This window comes from Triturus cristatus, chromosome 4_1, assembly GCF_964204655.1.
Source record: "Triturus cristatus chromosome 4_1, aTriCri1.1, whole genome shotgun sequence".
NCBI classification, from domain to species: Eukaryota; Metazoa; Chordata; class Amphibia; order Caudata; family Salamandridae; genus Triturus; species Triturus cristatus.
Window position 1 is genome coordinate 350,321,382 of NC_140585.1, and position 16,818 is coordinate 350,338,199.

A 16,818-nucleotide genomic window follows, 5' to 3' on the forward strand; every position below is an offset into this window, starting at 1 on the left:
AGTACAGAAAAAATAAAGAACTGAAATTTAAAGTATAGAAGAGTAAAACGTAGCTCTAGAAATTAATAATAGGGAAAAAAGAAAGGTACACGTACAAACATAGAAAAGGACAACATCTAAACATTAATAACAATCTTGAAACACACACACACTTAGCAAGCATGACCGGACTATTTATGCCCTATAAGAGATTGGATAAATAGTGTAGCAAGAAAGAACATTGAGATCAATTTTCAGGTAGCAGACTCATGAGTATCCATGGAGAGCTGTGAATGTTGATCCAAAAATAGCCAAAGGTATTCATGGCGCTGAAAGGAATTCGAGAAACCATCTTCCTAAATTCGCATAGTCGAAGGGTCAAATAAACCATATTTGAAACCGACTTCTCAATCTTGATCATAAGATCAGTAAAGTCTTTGCGAATTTTAACAGTTTCTTTTGCAAAGTCATGTTGTACGAAAATGTCATAGCCATTAACCGTTAAGGAAGGGCTTTCCGTTTCAACACTAGGTGATGATAATTGAGAACTTTAAAGATCATTTGTCACAGTTTATTCTGGTGGGGATTGCGATGAGAGGGTAACCTATGAGTCTTATCAATTCCAAATTTTTCAGAAAATTTTAGACATAAGAGACCAGGTAAATAATTCTCCAACTATAACCTACAATCATTACCTTCCACATCTTCTGGTAAGTTAAAAATACGCAAGTTATACTGTCTCGTACGATTTTCTAAGTAAATAAGTAGGTTAGACATAGGTAATATTTTTGCTGCAAGCGGTGAGAAACTTTACATTTTAACTTTATTGTCCTGAATTGTAATTGTGTTGTCAGCTACGTTCATTGAAAGACTAGCCATGCCTTTATGTATATATTTTTAATCTCAGACGCAATAGAACATTTGTTAGAACGAAGAGCCTGAATCTCATCAAGTAATGAAGCCAAAAAAGGCTCACTAGATTCCACCATTTTTGATTTAATTGGAGAAGGAGAAATATTTTGTTTCCATTTATTATGTTGAACATGAGTATTTTTACCCTACATACTTCCTAAACTAGAATGCTGCAATAAATTATAACAAAAATTGCAGGATAAAGTAATATAAAGGAAGACCTTTCAATAGAAGGCAGTGCAGCAGCTAAATCAGACTGTGGGAGTGACTAGGCCACAGCCTCGCCCTTTCAAAATGTTTCTCCGCCCCGGACTGGAAAACTCAGCTGTACCTGAGAGAGAAGACCGAGGAAAAAACAGGAACGGAAAAAAACTCCTCTGCAGCATGGAACAACTCAGCAAACACCCCACAGGTAAGCACTGCTTTCAAACAGCTGCTGCCTGCACAAATAAGAGGAATTTAGGCTCCTTAGTGGCAGAAATCATTGATAATGGGCAGACACCGTGAAGACCTCACTGGGGGGGCGGCCATCTTAGCTTGCGCGAAACCTAATGTCCATCTTTCTGATGTGTTGCTATTTGTGTTTTTGTAGGCCCATCAAGGTTGTGCAGTGGTAACAATTAGGTGCTATGTTGAAGCCTTATCACTCATCAGTTTGCCAGACCAACCTTCTTTGTCCGAATCCCCATTACAAATAAGATAGCACTGCTGTACATGTTTCCTCCTTAGCTATGCCTTAATGTGGCATTAACTTGATTCTAACATTCTTAATGGGGTGTTAGTTTGAGCCTCTGCATTGCTGTCAGTTGCGGCTTTTGACATTCAAGCCAGTGTCCTTGACGGCCATCAAAGATGGACAATTGCAAATGTTGTATGTTTGACCTCCGTTTCCACCAAGCTGGTTCTTAGAGCAAAAGAAGCTTTCCTTCAAATGGTGTTTACTCCGATCTATATGGAGCAGTCCTTTAAGCATCACATACTTTTCCTTCCATCCCGTACAACCAAGGAGGAGAGGCTGCATAAGCTGTACTGTTGGTGGGTGGACAGTTACGATACCGACAGGACCAAGGATTTCCAATGCAATCTCCAATTGTTTGGCGGATATGTATGCAACAAGTAGGACACAGCAGCCCACCCTGTCCTGGTGTATTGTACTATATATTAAAATATGTTATCGCCTTGCCAAAAAGCAACCTCCAAAAAGGATCAGAGTTCATTCTGCCAGAGCAAAGGCATCTTCTTAACGAGTGGTCAGGGATTGACCATTGTTAAAATATGCCATTTGACAAAATATTCTTTACTTCACACATTTGCCAGGCATTATTGTTTGGGCCCGAAAGTGACAGGGGATGGCAATTTTGCTATGTTTCGGGGGGTTTGGTGTTTATCATTCCTTCAGATCCCTTACCTTTTAATTTTAAATTTAAAATCCATTTACAAGTAGGAAAGGGCATTAGAAGCCAGTTAGAAATAACGCCTTAACATATCTTCACTCAAAAACAGTTGGTAAAGGTTCCTGAAGATGTAGGAATGAATGAAAAGCTGGAAAACCACTCACAAAACACACAAAAACTAAGAACAACACCTCAATGCACCTAAACACAGTACATGCACAGTTTGAGCTGAAAAAAATAAAATCACACAAACACTTGCACATAAAGCCAGACATACATAAATAGCCATGCATAGGTGAAACACTCAAAGGATGGTTGCAGCAGCTCACACTTTCCCTCCACAGAACACCACTATGGAATTGAACTGCTAGGCCACTGTAATGTTTTATGTCAGGTCCATTTTCTGCTACAATAAACCATGCAGCAAGAGAATGCAAACAAGGCCAAAACGCAATAACCTCAAAGGGTGCAGCAACACAGGACAAGAGCCAGGATTGACAGAGTAAGACTGGAGCCCCTAAGCTTGAGATACAAAGGACATACCAGCTAGATATGGGCACTATACAAAATATATTTTCATCATTATGGATACCTTGGAGCCCAACATAGGGATCTACTGCCATTACCCCTTCCTGAAAATTCTAGCAGTGGTATAGTTCTTTGCAATAGGCAACACAATGAACAATTGGATTGGAGAATGCCATTTCTTAGCTAACCTTCAGTAAAATGCTAAATGATGATCGCTTTGCTGAGAGCGAGTGGGCAGTATATACAGTTCTTCATGGACATCCACACAAAAGCAGACTTTTGTGTTACAGCAGGATTTCCTTACATCCTATGGTCAATCCTAGGGTCAATAGACTGCACTCATCTAAACCTTGTGGACTCACGTTGACAGGAACAAGTGTGCAGGAAACCCAAGCTGTAGCCACTATTGATGTACAACTGCAGTGTGATCATATCTTTTGTATACTAAACTGCTGTTCTAGGTGTTCTGAATCAAACCACTGTGCCATGATCTATCAGATGAGCACCATTAGTCACACTATGGTGACACATCACCCTCAATATGCTTGGTTGCTTGGTGAGTAGCAGACAAATCAACCCATCATCCTCAAGATTACAATGTATTATCAATGTGACAGTCCCATCTCAATCACCGTCAGCATTGCCATTAGAGAGTTGGTAGCCCCTAGGGCAGCACATATATAGATCAGTGTGAATATGTGTCACAAATTACATTGGTCAGTCTGCGCAATAATGATGATTCTCAGCCAAGTCAACTATCTAACAAACACATGCACTTCCATTGCAATTCTCATGTCTCTTACCTTGGATTCCACTTACCTTGAGACCTTCAATTATATCTTCCACTTTTGTTAAGGATGGTCATGTTATGTTTCCCCATGGCTTGAGTTAGCGATGAGGAGAAGGACCACCAACAGTTGCCATGCTTTCATGTTTGTGCTTGATGTACCTAGGATTTTAAGGTTTGGAACCTGTTTTTCAACATTCTAAACATCATGTGGATATGTTAACAGAGCGCTGATTTTGTCTGTTATTCCTTTCCACTGACATCTTCTTGTTTTTACTGAGGTCTTCTGCATGAGATGGCACAATAGAGAGTCATGGTATCTTACCACACTTGTCCAGGACCTTAAGCTCAGGATCTGTAAACTTGTACTTTATTACCCTCTTGGGTCCATGATGGAAGAGTTTGGCAGGTATCTACTTGTGGTGACTGAACGTTGTCAGAGGATAGCAATGGATTCTGTTTGTTATGTTTAAAGTTACTCTTGCCACACAAAATGCCAACCTGCAAACTTCCACACAGGAAGGGGGATTGTTGTGTGCTGCTGGTGCCCTGAGGTCTTTCTATGGACTGCTCTGGCTGTTTCTACACTCTAAGAAATAAGTTTCTCATGCCAGTAGCTTCCAATGCCTTATAAAAGGACACTTCCTGATGTTTGGTGCTTGTGCTATTAATGGAGGGAGATCATTAAAACACCTGCTATATGGCACAAAGTCGGTATTTAACACATGCACTAAGTACAAATTCTGCTGGACACAGTAAAAACTCATAATCAGTGTTATTTTGCGCCAAATTATTTACTGAACTCCAAAGAAGCAGCATCTAGGCAGTTTTTAACACCAAACTCATAATCAAGACCGTAGTCAGGGATTTGGATCAAAAATACTGCCTACTTAAAGGAGGAGATTTTTTTTTATTTTTATTTCTCTGAAGTTTGTCCACATTCAACATGTGCTGCACTGTTCACATATCTATTGTATAAAAAGGTTTAACATTCATCTGAAAAAGTGATGGGTGGGAAGCTTGAATTAATCTCAGCTGCTGGTATTACTCCGGCCGCATCCTAGTCCATCATTTGTTTTTTGCCCACAATACCACCTCAGATTAGATCCAGCCATATGCAAAACAGCCTTGCTCCTTCTCCAATCAGAACAGCCCAGCCTGAACTGCCAAGCCAGGTACTCTCTGAACTAGAACACAGCCAACCTAAGACCGGTTTCACCTTATTAAGGACCCGTCAGTCAGTGCAGCTTGGTTCCTGTTGCAAAGTGCGCACGGGACCCACATCTGGCCATACCTGTTACACTTAGGGCGTCGCACCGAAGTAAACAAAAAAGTGTGGGATGCGTGAATTATTCTCAGCCACTGATAATTAGTTGGGGAGGTATCTCATTCCACAATGCCATCTCAGATTAGACCTACCCTTGATCCAGCTCCAATAGGAAATGGGTTCCGTGCTCACTGTGCCTTAAGACTCACTGGCCCCGAAATGCATTGGGCGTGAAGGAAAGAAATGTATGCACATCGAAAGCATGCATCGAAACACGTTAAATCATAAATGCGAAGAAACATGGGGGCAGATTTATGAGGTTTTGCCGTAGGGAAGCGCAGCAGGCCTTCCCGCTGCGCTTCCCTACGGCAAAAGAAAAGGGCAGGGATGCGCCGTATCTATAAAATGCGGCGCATTCCTGTCCTTTTCCCCTGCGCCGGCGCACAATGGGCTGCCTGCGCCAACGCAGGCACCTCTGCACCATGGTGCAAGGGTGCCTGCGTTGCGGAGATGAATATTTTTGTACAGGAAGGGAAACCTTTCTGTACAAAAATAATCACAAAGGTTTTTCCTCTTTGTATGGGTGCTGCAGAATGCAGCACACATAGAAAAAGGAAAAACGAGGAGAAATAAAGATATTTCTCCCCGTAGCGCCTCCCTTACGCCTCCCCTGGGGAGGTGGAAGCTTTTGGCGCTGCCTCAGATTTTCGTTTTCTCGTAAATCTGGGGCAGTGTCAAAAGGCCATGGGTGTTGCTGGGAACGCCCCCAGCAACACCCATTGCACGCCCCTTTAACGCAGAACACTGCGTTAAAGGAACTGATATTTCTCAGGCAGCATTAAGCCAAATAAAGTGGCTCAGTGCTGCCTGATAAATATCACGCAGGCTTCTGTGCCACGGAACATCACAAAAAAAGACGTTTCGATGGCGCAACGGGCCTCATAAATGAGGCCCATAATATGTATTGTGTAAACATCCACATGTGAGCAAACACGGATGTAATGTGATATTACTGTTTTATATAAATTACTGAGTGAAATATAATTTAATCCGAATTATTTTTTTTACATTTGTCTTTTGTGAATTGTGCACAGTGGTCAAAGTCAACGTACTTGTATTTATGAAATATGTACTACGAACACACTGGAACAACAGACCATGATTGGCTGTTCGCTCAGCTTTTTTAAATGTATACTCCTGTCAAAAATTGATGCATGGACGCATTTTTCCTAAAATATAGGACAAAATTACACCTTTACATTTCTCCTATTTGTGCGTACTTTGCATAAGTTTGCCATAACTGCATAAAAGTAAATTGCTGCTCTTTCCCCCTAGTACAATGCAGACCAGCAACTATGGTTCCTGCGCTGTGTTGCGCTATTTATTTGTAAATATGCCCCCTTGTGGTCTTAGCACAGAGATATTTACATCACAATAAACAACACAGCAATTCAGCCATTTCTGTCAAAACAGTTTTTGAATTGCACTTTTTCCCATTGATATTTACACACTTCTGGTCATCCAATGTATTTTCTATGAGACTAGAGCGGAACTATATTGCAGGCTTTGCAGGCTCAAAAAAGCTGCATGGCTTTAGTTTTCATTCAAGTGTTCTAACTGAGATGTGTTGTGATGGCTTCTATCATGGAAGTGTCTCTCAGGATAGGAGTATGAGGAAGAGATGTGTTGTGATGGCTTCTATCATGGAAGTGTCTCTCAGGATAGGAGTATAGGGACGAGATGTGTTGTGATGGCTTCTATCATGGAAGTGTCTCTCAGGATAGGAGTATAGGGAAGAGTTGTGTTGTGATGGCTTCTATCATGGAAGTGTCTCTCAGGATAGGAGTATAGGGACGAGATGTGTTGTGATGGCTTCTATCATGGAAGTGTCTCTCAGGATAGGAGTATAGGGAAGAGATGTGTTGTGATGGCTTCTATCATGGAAGTGTCTCTCAGGATAGGAGTATAGGGAAGAGATGTGTTGTGATGGCTTCTATCATGGAAGTGTCTCTCAGGATAGGAGTATGGGGAAGAGATGTGTTGTGATGGCTTCTATCATGGAGGTGTCTCTCAGGATAGGAGTATGGGGAAGAGATGTGTTGTGATGGCTTCTATCATGGAAGTGTCTCTCAGGATAGGAGTATGGGGAAGAGATGTGTTGTGATGGCTTCTATCATGGAAGTGTCTGTCAGGATAGGAGTATGGGGAAGAGTGGTGTTGTGATGGCTTCTATCATGGAAGTGTCTCTCAGGATAGGAGTATGAGGAAGAGATGTGTTGTGATGGCTTCTATCATGGAAGTGTCTCTCAGGATAGGAGTATAGGGACGAGATGTGTTGTGATGGCTTCAATCATGGAAGTGTCTCTCAGGATAGGAGTATAGGGAAGAGTTGTGTTGTGATGGCTTCTATCATGGAAGTGTCTCTCAGGATAGGAGTATAGGGACAAGATGTGTTGTGATGGCTTCTATCATGGAAATGTCTCTCAGGATAGGAGTATAGGGAAGAGATGTGTTGTGATGGCTTCTATCATGGAAGTGTCTCTCAGGATAGGAGTATAGGGAAGAGATGTGTTGTGATGGCTTCTATCATGGAAGTGTCTCTCAGGATAGGAGTATGGGGAAGAGATGTGTTGTGATGGCTTCTATCATGGAAGTGTCTCTCAGGATAGGAGTATGGGGAAGAGATGTGTTGTGATGGCTTCTATCATGGAAGTGTCTCTCAGGATAGGAGTATGGGGAAGAGTTGTGTTGTGATGGCTTCTATCATGGAAGTGTCTCTCAGGATAGGAGTATGAGGAAGAGATGTGTTGTGATGGCTTCTATCATGGAAGTGTCTCTCAGGATAGGAGTATAGGGACGAGATGTGTTGTGATGGCTTCTATCATGGAAGTGTCTCTCAGGATAGGAGTATAGGGAAGAGTTGTGTTGTGATGGCTTCTATCATGGAAGTGTCTCTCAGATAGGAGTATAGGGACGAGATGTGTTGTGATGGCTTCTATCATGGAAGTGTCTCTCAGGATAGGAGCATAGGGAAGAGATGTGTTGTGATGGCTTCTATCATGGAAGTGTCTCTCAGGATAGGAGTATAGGGAAGAGATGTGTTGTGATGGCTTCTATCATGGAAGTGTCTCTCAGGATAGGAGTATGGGGAAGAGATGTGTTGTGATGGCTTCTATCATGGAGGTGTCTCTCAGGATAGGAGTATGGGGAAGAGATGTGTTGTGATGGCTTCTATCATGGAAGTGTCTCTCAGGATAGGAGTATGGGGAAGAGATGTGTTGTGATGGCTTCTATCATGGAAGTGTCTCTCAGGATAGGAGTATGGGGAAGAGTTGTGTTGTGATGGCTTCTATCATGGAAGTGTCTCTCAGGATAGGAGTATGGGGAAGAGATGTGTTGTGATGGCTTCTATCATGGAAGTGTCTCTCAGGATAGGAGTATAGGGACGAGATGTGTTGTGATGGCTTCTATCATGGAAGTGTCTCTCAGGATAGGAGTATAGGGAAGAGATGTGTTGTGATGGCTTCTATCATGGAAGTGTCTCTCAGGATAGGAGTATAGGGAAGAGATGTGTTGTGATGGCTTCTATCATGGAAGTGTCTCTCAGGATAGGAGTATAGGGAAGAGATGTGTTGTGATGGCTTCTATCATGGAAGTGTCTCTCAGGATAGGAGTACAGAGAAGAGATGTGTTGTGATGGCTTCTATCATGGAAGTGTCTCTCAGAATAGGAGTACAGAGAAGAGATGTGTTGTGATGGTTTCTATCATGGAAGTGTCTCTCAGGATAGGAGTACAGGGAAGAGATGTGTTGTGATGGTTTCTATCATGGAAGTGTCTCTCAGGATAGGAGTACAGAGAAGAGATGTGTTGTGATGGCTTCTATCATGGAAGTGTCTCTCAGTATAGGAGTACAGGGAAGAGATGTGTTGTGATGGCTTCTATCATGGAAGTGTCTCTCAGGATAGGAGTACAGGGAAGAGATGTGTTGTGATGGCTTCTATCATGGAAGTGTCTCTCAGGATAGGAGTACAGGGGAGAGATGTGTTGTGATGGCTTCTATCATGGAAGTGTCTCTCAGGATAGGAGTACAGAGAAGAGATGTGTTGTGATGGCTTCTATCATGGAAGTGTCTCTCAGAATAGGAGTACAGAGAAGAGATGTGTTGTGATGGTTTCTATCATGGAAGTGTCTCTCAGGATAGGAGTACAGGGAAGAGATGTGTTGTGATGGTTTCTATCATGGAAGTGTCTCTCAGGATAGGAGTACAGAGAAGAGATGTGTTGTGATGGCTTCTATCATGGAAGTGTCTCTCAGGATAGGAGTACAGAGAAGAGATGTGTTGTGATGGCTTCTATCATGGAAGTGTCTCTCAGGATAGGAGTACAGAGAAGAGATGTGTTGTGATGGCTTCTATCATGGAATTGTCTCTCAGGATAGGAGTACAGGGAAGAGATGTGTTGTGATGGCTTCTATCATGGAATTGTCTCTCAGGATAGGAGTACAGGGAAGAGATGTGTTGTGATGGCTTCTATCATGGAAGTGTCTCTCAGGATAGGAGTATAGGGAAGAGGTGTGTTGTGATGGCTTCTATCATGGAAGTGTCTCTCAGAATAGGAGTACAGAGAAGAGATGTGTTGTGATGGTTTCTATCATGGAAGTGTCTCTCAGGATAGGAGTACAGGGAAGAGATGTGTTGTGATGGTTTCTATCATGGAAGTGTCTCTCAGGATAGGAGTACAGAGAAGAGATGTGTTGTGATGGCTTCTATCATGGAAGTGTCTCTCAGGATAGGAGTACAGAGAAGAGATGTGTTGTGATGGCTTCTATCATGGAATTGTCTCTCAGGATAGGAGTACAGGGAAGAGATGTGTTGTGATGGCTTCTATCATGGAATTGTCTCTCAGGATAGGAGTACAGGGAAGAGATGTGTTGTGATGGCTTCTATCATGGAAGTGTCTCTCAGGATAGGAGTATAGGGAAGAGGTGTGTTGTGATGGCTTCTATCATGGAAGTGTCTCTCAGGATAGGAGTATAGGGAAGAGGTGTGTTGTGATGGCTTCTATCATGGAAGTGTCTCTCAGGATAGGAGTATAGGGAAGAGGTGTGTTGTGATGGCTTCTATCATGGAAGTGTCTCTCAGGATAGGAGTATAGGGAAGAGGTGTGTTGTGATGGCTTCTATCATGGAAGTGTCTCTCAGGATAGGAGTATAGGGAAGAGATGTGTTGTGATGGCTTCTATCATGGAAGTGTCTCTCAGGATAGGAGTATAGGGAAGAGATGAGTTGTGATGGCTTCTATCATGGAAGTGTCTCTCAGGATAGGAGTATAGGGAAGAGATGTGTTGTGATGGCTTCTATCATGGAAGTGTCTCTCAGGATAGGAGTATAGGGAAGAGATGTGTTGTGATGGCTTCTATCATGGAAGTGTCTCTCAGGATAGGAGTATAGGGAAGAGGGTTGTTGTGATGGCTTCTATCATGGAAGTGTCTCTCAGGATAGGAGTATAGGGAAGAGGTGTGTTGTGATGGCTTCTATCATGGAAGTGTCTCTCAGGATAGGAGTATAGGGAAGAGATGTGTTGTGATGGCTTCTATCATGGAAGTGTCTCTCAGGATAGGAGTACAGAGAAGAGATGTGTTGTGATGGCTTCTATCATGGAAGTGCCTCTTAGTATAGGAGTATAGGGAAGAGGAAAGTGGTATGGCAGATGTGAGATGGACCCACATAAAAAGAGCTCTATTCCTCATTGAGACATTCAAATTGGCTGACAGCAATCCTGTTTCTTTCTGGAAAGCTGGGGTCCACAGTGGTTCACAGAGAATCTGAAGTTCAAATTCATTTCCAAAGTTGTCAACAATAATGATTTGTTAACAGGAGCTGAGCAGAGGTCAGAAGCCAGAGCCCATAACCAGTTACATGGGGAATTGTGCAGAGTAAGACAAAAGGAAAATGCTGTTTGATTAATTTATTTTCTGAACATTTCACAAAAGGCCTTAAATATTTTCCCGCCAGCACAAATGGCATTTCCAAGACTGCACAGTGAATGTAATCAGTCTATTTCTTCTTCACACAGACGAAAAATGTTTGAATGTCCATATGGCCTGATCGCATTGCAGATGGAACAAATATAAGTGTAAAAAAATGTAATGCTTTACTAGCCCTGTTTATTTCCCGAATGGATACACTTCAACAGATTAAAGGCAAAGCTAACACGGATAGTATTGTGTAAGCCAAGATGTATTATTTGGAAAGAGATACAGACAAACATGCAAACCAAAAGAAAACCTGCGAGGAAACATATTTGTATTTTCAATTGAACCGCAATAATAAAGAAAAAACCACAGACAGCAGTTTGCATTGATTAGATAGGTAGTGGACGCTATGTTAATTTAAAAGTCTATACATACCAGAAAAATAAGATAATTAATTTGCTATTCGCTGAGGGTTTCCTTTAATGCATTTTGCATTGAATATTATAGGAACTTAAGGAGTATTCTAGAACAACTTTTTGGAACTCAATGATTTAAAGTTAAGTTATACATATTAACTAATACATCATTGGGTTTGTTTGTAAGTCCTAATGCCTGACTGCATACGTTTTTATTTTTAAACATTATATCGTTTAATATAATGTATGTTTGAAACTTTACCTGACTGTCTATGTCACTCGGCTCCACCTGCAATAGTGCTTCGTGGACATTTAGGGATGGGTGAAAGCATCACATAGATGATTTAAATCCTGTTCAAGTTGGCAGACGCTCTTATTGTAGAGACTGGTAATCTCTCCCAGTGCTGGCGAGTACACACTGAAAAGATGCAGGTGAGCCTCGCCTTGTGACAGCAAGCAATTGATGCCCCGGTCCCTGCTGATTTAAACTTACAGTGACAAAGGCACAACTGAAGGGATCATTTATACTTACGCGATAATCTACTGCCTGATGTGAAGTATATTGTACTTATATAACACCCCGTTCATGATTACCTCAGGCCTCTTCAACACTCTGACCCCAAAGAATGCACTATGTGTTTGTGCTTGGTTCTAACTGCGGTTATTATGTTTTGTCATTAATAGTTTTGCTATAAGAGAATAAAAATAAAAAAATGATCCTTGCATATAACGTGCTGTACGTTTTTCACTTTGCATTGGAAATGTTATCCATATAGAAAATGAGTCTGGTACGGTTGGGGGTCTGCTGACATTAGACCTTAGAAAGTCACAGAGAACTAACTCTAACCTTTGAGGGGCATTCCTTAGATTCTGCATGACGTTACATTGCAATACTGTTAAGGATGGTCCCTGTCCCACTCCCATGGATACAGACTGATGCAGCACTTGAAACCACACAAAGAAGCAGAGATATAGCAAATAGAAATATCTTTTCATTTAAGAAACAGGCACCTTACATTAGCATCTATTTCACTGCATGAACAAAGGAAGATTAAACCTTTTACTTAAAATACTATTTTCTCCTCTTTTTCTCCACACTGGTCAGTCTGTCATCTCCAGAGACTTGACTCCTCGTCTTTGGCCCTCTCCTCCTGTCACTGGATGAGGCTGACCCTCTGCTCTGCGAGGAAGGTACGGTGTCCTCTGTGCCAGCCGCAGAGCATCTAGGGTCACTCGCATGAGCGGCCTCGGCTTGCCGTTCAAGCACAGTGGTCAGCCGCTGCCAATTTGGTGGTGGGACATTTTGCACCCTAACTAATTCCCGACAGATATTTTGGTTTTCGACAGCAAACTTGGTTATTGTCTCATTTAAATCTTTGGTGACATTCAAATGTTGAGTTAGTACCCCCAGTAACTGAGTATGCAAGTCATTCTTATGTGCAAATAATTTACAGTGTTTAGCAACGTATTCGTTGTATGCAGTCAAACGCTCAAGCTGTTGGGCATAGTTTTCAAATACATTGTTCTTCAGTGTTTCTGCTCCAGGGTTTGCTTGGTTTTGAGGTACTTGTGGCAGTGATGATGAACACAGACTCTCTTTGTTTTGTTTTTTGTTCTCTACAAGGACTGAGTTATCATCTTGAATGTCATGATGTGGTTGTTGCGGTGGCTCATTCTGTGTTGTGTGTAAATGGCTTCCAATTGGCACTCCATCTGTGGACAATGCTCTTCCTCCCATCTGTCCTGCCTCCACTGTGCTATTCTCTGGCGTTGGCACTATTATATTCAAATAAAAAAATGGCAGTTAGGCACTATAACATTCTGTGAAGATATACCAGTATTCATAAGTTTTGTTAAAGCGTAGAATAGACGGCATTTGTGTTTCTAGGTAAATTCTCACTCATTTTCTTACTCTGTTTTTGTGGCAAGGAGTGATCTTACGAGTTTCATCTCCGCTGATGGGCTGCAGTGAATGAATATTATCTGTGCCTCAGTCAATCATCGCTTTGCCTAGCTGTTTTGTTAGCTTTGACCTTTCTTGAGGGAAACATATTCCTTTTTGGGAGTATATCTATGTTTATTGCAATTTCAAGTGTCAAGATCTCAAGTTCGTAGTTAGCTTGAACAGAGAGTGTCCTCTCGGATGCAGAGTCTGCTGACTTATTTCAAGGAATGGAAATAGGTCTTGACTATTAATGCCTGGATAACTTATCAGGTGATTATCTGCGCTTTATGAATCCTGATTGATTGATGATTGATTGACTGGTCCTAGGTTGTCACGGCAGAGAGATAAGGATAAATTGCTTAGTCAGAGGAAATTATGGAGGGACCCTCCTGTCTTTTGCTAATATCCCAATTGCTTAGATTACCACCTTAATAGCATAACAATGGCATATGTGTGACCCTGACAGCCCAGGCAGCTGGGTAAACAAACAGAAAATGATCATAGCTGTGTGGAAGGCAAGCACTATTTTTTGGAAGCATACAACTTCTGCCAATTTAAAACATGTACTCCTAACTCCCGAAATGTGGGTGGAGCCAAAGCCCCTCTCCTTGTGATACTCACATAATAGTCTGGCGACAACTACGCTATCAAGCCGAACCATACAAAATAGAACATAATTTATATGGCTAGAGGTAACATACTTTTTGCAGGGACACATTGCATATGTCTTGGGAAAGCGCTTAAGGCACTCTGCTTAAAATATCAGGTTCCACCTGTGGAAACTGGATGGGTTGTAAGCCAACGTCTTTGACACATTGTACAAATCTGCAAAAACGGATCAATATTATCTCTAATAACAAAATATATGTGCAGAATCTCAGTCAGTGAAGTCCCAAACATTTCAATGTAAGTTGAGGGAACAGGGATGATCAACAATATGACATTGAGACTACTGCTCACTAACAGTGAGACACAAGTATAGATTGGACAAAGGCACTGAAATCACAGCCAAATGAGCGAGAGCCACCACAAAGGCAGATGGAAAATGGATAAGGGGTAGACATTGAGAATATTGACTTTGAAACAGTTGTCAGGTGTGTTTTGAGGGGAAAACAATCTGTGATGGAGAATAGAGAGCACAGGCATGAAATGTGGAGCTTTAGTCACTAATCACACTGAACATGTCATTCGGCTAGTTTACATTGTGTTTTGTGCACACGGTCCATATATTGAACCCCTATATATGGCATAAAATAATACTTACTAAAAGCTACTCCTTCTCCTGCTCCGGTGTCAATTTCTTCTATGTTGGTTAAGAGGAGAATATTTTTCACTTTCTCTTGGAGAGGGGTTAACTCCAGAAATGTAGGTGGCTCTCTTCCTGTTCGTGCAGTATGCACCTTGAGCTCAGTTAACTTCTCTCTTACTCTTTGGCTTATATCATGCCATTTCTTTTTTAAGTCATCCACTGTCCTTTCAGTGGTGGCCACTAAATTCACTTTGGATAAGATGGCTTCCCAGATTGTACTTTTGTCTTCAAAAATAGCTGAAGGTTTCTGTGCCTCATTGAGTTGTAGCACTCGCTGTGTTATTTCTTCAATGAAAACTTCAAGTTCTTCACTATTGAACTTGGATTTCTTTTTGCGGCCTTCCATTATGTCCTTGAGTTTTTGTGCCAGACTTCAAAAGCTGCTGAAGGAATCCATAGTGTTGATTCTAATCTGAATGGAAAAAACAAACAATTTCAGGGTTCCTAGCAAAGCATAGATTTTAAATATCGACTGTACTATGCTACAGTATATTTTTCTATATTAAGAAATCTACTAAGAAAGTCATGACCACTATGTACAAGTGTGGCTAACCGTACTAAATTATTTTTGAAAAAAAAGTAGAACTGGAATCTAATGCATACAGTGACATTCATCTTAGATAAGAGATATTGTAAGATATTGGGGTATAAGTTGAGAGGGGTGAGAACCCACAGCAAATAAAAATCACAATATTTGTAAGGATGAACCACAAAAGTCACTAAATAAACCTGTGATTAACTATCTGGTAGCTTGGCACAAAAGCAGTCTGGCTTAATTTAGAGGCAATGTGTAAAGTATTTTTGCAGTTTGCAGCACTCAAACATTGATGAAGTAAAAAACACAACACATGAAAGATCCTAAACCAATTTAGAAAAATAGAGTAAAAATGTATAAATAGAAAGACATCTGAATGACAAACATCCAATTAGTAGAACTGTACTTCTGAGTTTTTAAAGGTTTAGGTAAAAATAGCCCAAAAGGCATGAAGCACTAACTGACGATATCTGGTTGCCCCGGACTGTGACAAAGTCACAAGTTCAAGGCAATCAAGACAGAGCACAGGCCGGAAACAGAGCCAGCCTCAGCCTGATGGAAGTTTTATCTTCTGACGTTGGTTCAAGGAAAATGCGGCGTGACTCTGTGGGACACTGTGTCGTCCTGTGTGTTGCTATATGTTGGATCCTGTGAGGCTTTCAGTCAGGAGCTGCGCAGCTCTGTGGGGTTCTGCGTCCCGCTGTGTCGGGCATTGTGAAGCCGCTGATCAGAAGCTGTGTGGTGCTGATGTGCAAGCCTCTGATCATTTCTTCTCAGATCTGGTGAAGCTGCCGATGAGGAGCTGTGCTGTGATGCTATGCAAGGCCCTGCATTGGTCTATGTCAGATCCAGTGAAACCTTCAGTTACGCAGAGAGAAGTATATTTTGTATCCAGCCAAGGGTCCAGGACATTGAGGGCTGCACTTGGGGGTCAGGACTCACTTCCATAGAGGCCAGCACAGGGGACCAGGTCAGGTCCAGCTGAGTCTGGTCAGCTGGAAAGTAGAAAAGGTCTCTGGAAGCTTCTTGTTTCCCAGTAGCTCAAACAGGAAGTCAGCCAACTGACCGCTGGAGTCACTTATGGGGTCCTGGCTTCCAGGCAAGCATGTCCAGTCTTCCTTCTTCAGACAGCAGGGAAAACCATCTCCTGAATCTTCTCAAGTCCAGGAGTGTCCTGATTTCAGGTTCTGGGAATGCCACTTTAATGCCCAGTGCCAGCCTGTGGATGGGGGGACACACCTTTGTCTAACTCTAAAACTGTTTCTGGTTATTTTATCCCCTTCCCCTGAATTTTGGTCCAGCCTATCTAGTGAAACAAAGGGCAGGAAGGCCCAGGTGTGAGTTACATTTGCCAGTGACAGGGTAGGCAAATTCTGAAGTCAGGAAGAGGCTGAATACAACCCTCAGGCTACCCTTTGAAGCTTAGAAAGGGGCAGGGTGCAACACCCCTAGGCAAACCAGCTCTTGAGAGGAACACCCTTCTCCAAACCCAATGCCCTTTTGTCACTGTCTGGGGCAATAAACTTACCTTCTTGCCACTGAAAACTGGCAGAAAGGCACATTTGGCTTAGGGAGGAAAATGCCAACTTTCTAAAAGTAAAAGACACACAATTGATGGACTGAATGCAGAACAAATTAAAACATTCACCCCCAATCAAGAGATCTAGGTTGAATTGTGTAGTATTCTCATATTAGCTCATGTTAGAATGTTATGAGTCAGGTGGGGTTCCAGGTTCCACTGGTCAAGGGCTGTTACATTGGCTTGGCACTTCT

The 16,818-nt window shown here is 42.0% G+C and overlaps 1 protein-coding gene across 1 annotated transcript; it reads right to left on the reverse strand.

Moving 5' to 3' along the window:
• Nucleotides 1-12,328: 12,328 nt before the first annotated feature.
• On the reverse strand, nt 12,329-14,856 carry LOC146854928 (uncharacterized). Its single transcript, XM_085651057.1, has 2 exons — nt 14,466-14,856; nt 12,329-13,032 (listed from the first exon to the last, which is right to left on the reverse strand). The coding sequence occupies exons 1-2, from the start codon at nt 14,854-14,856 to the stop codon at nt 12,329-12,331; spliced, it is 1,095 nt and encodes a 364-aa protein (XP_085507183.1).
• Between the last annotated feature and the right edge of the window lie 1,962 nt (nt 14,857-16,818).

Excerpts from the sequence above, each read along its gene's own strand:
- LOC146854928 (XM_085651057.1), bottom strand. The coding sequence starts at position 14,856 with ATGGAAGGCCGCAAAAAGAAATCCAAGTTCAATAGTGAAGAACTTGAA. Across the intron at positions 13,033-14,465 it reads AGGAGAAGGAGTAGCTTTTA|TGCCAACGCCAGAGAATAGC; the intron begins GTAAGTATTATT and ends TGAATATAATAG.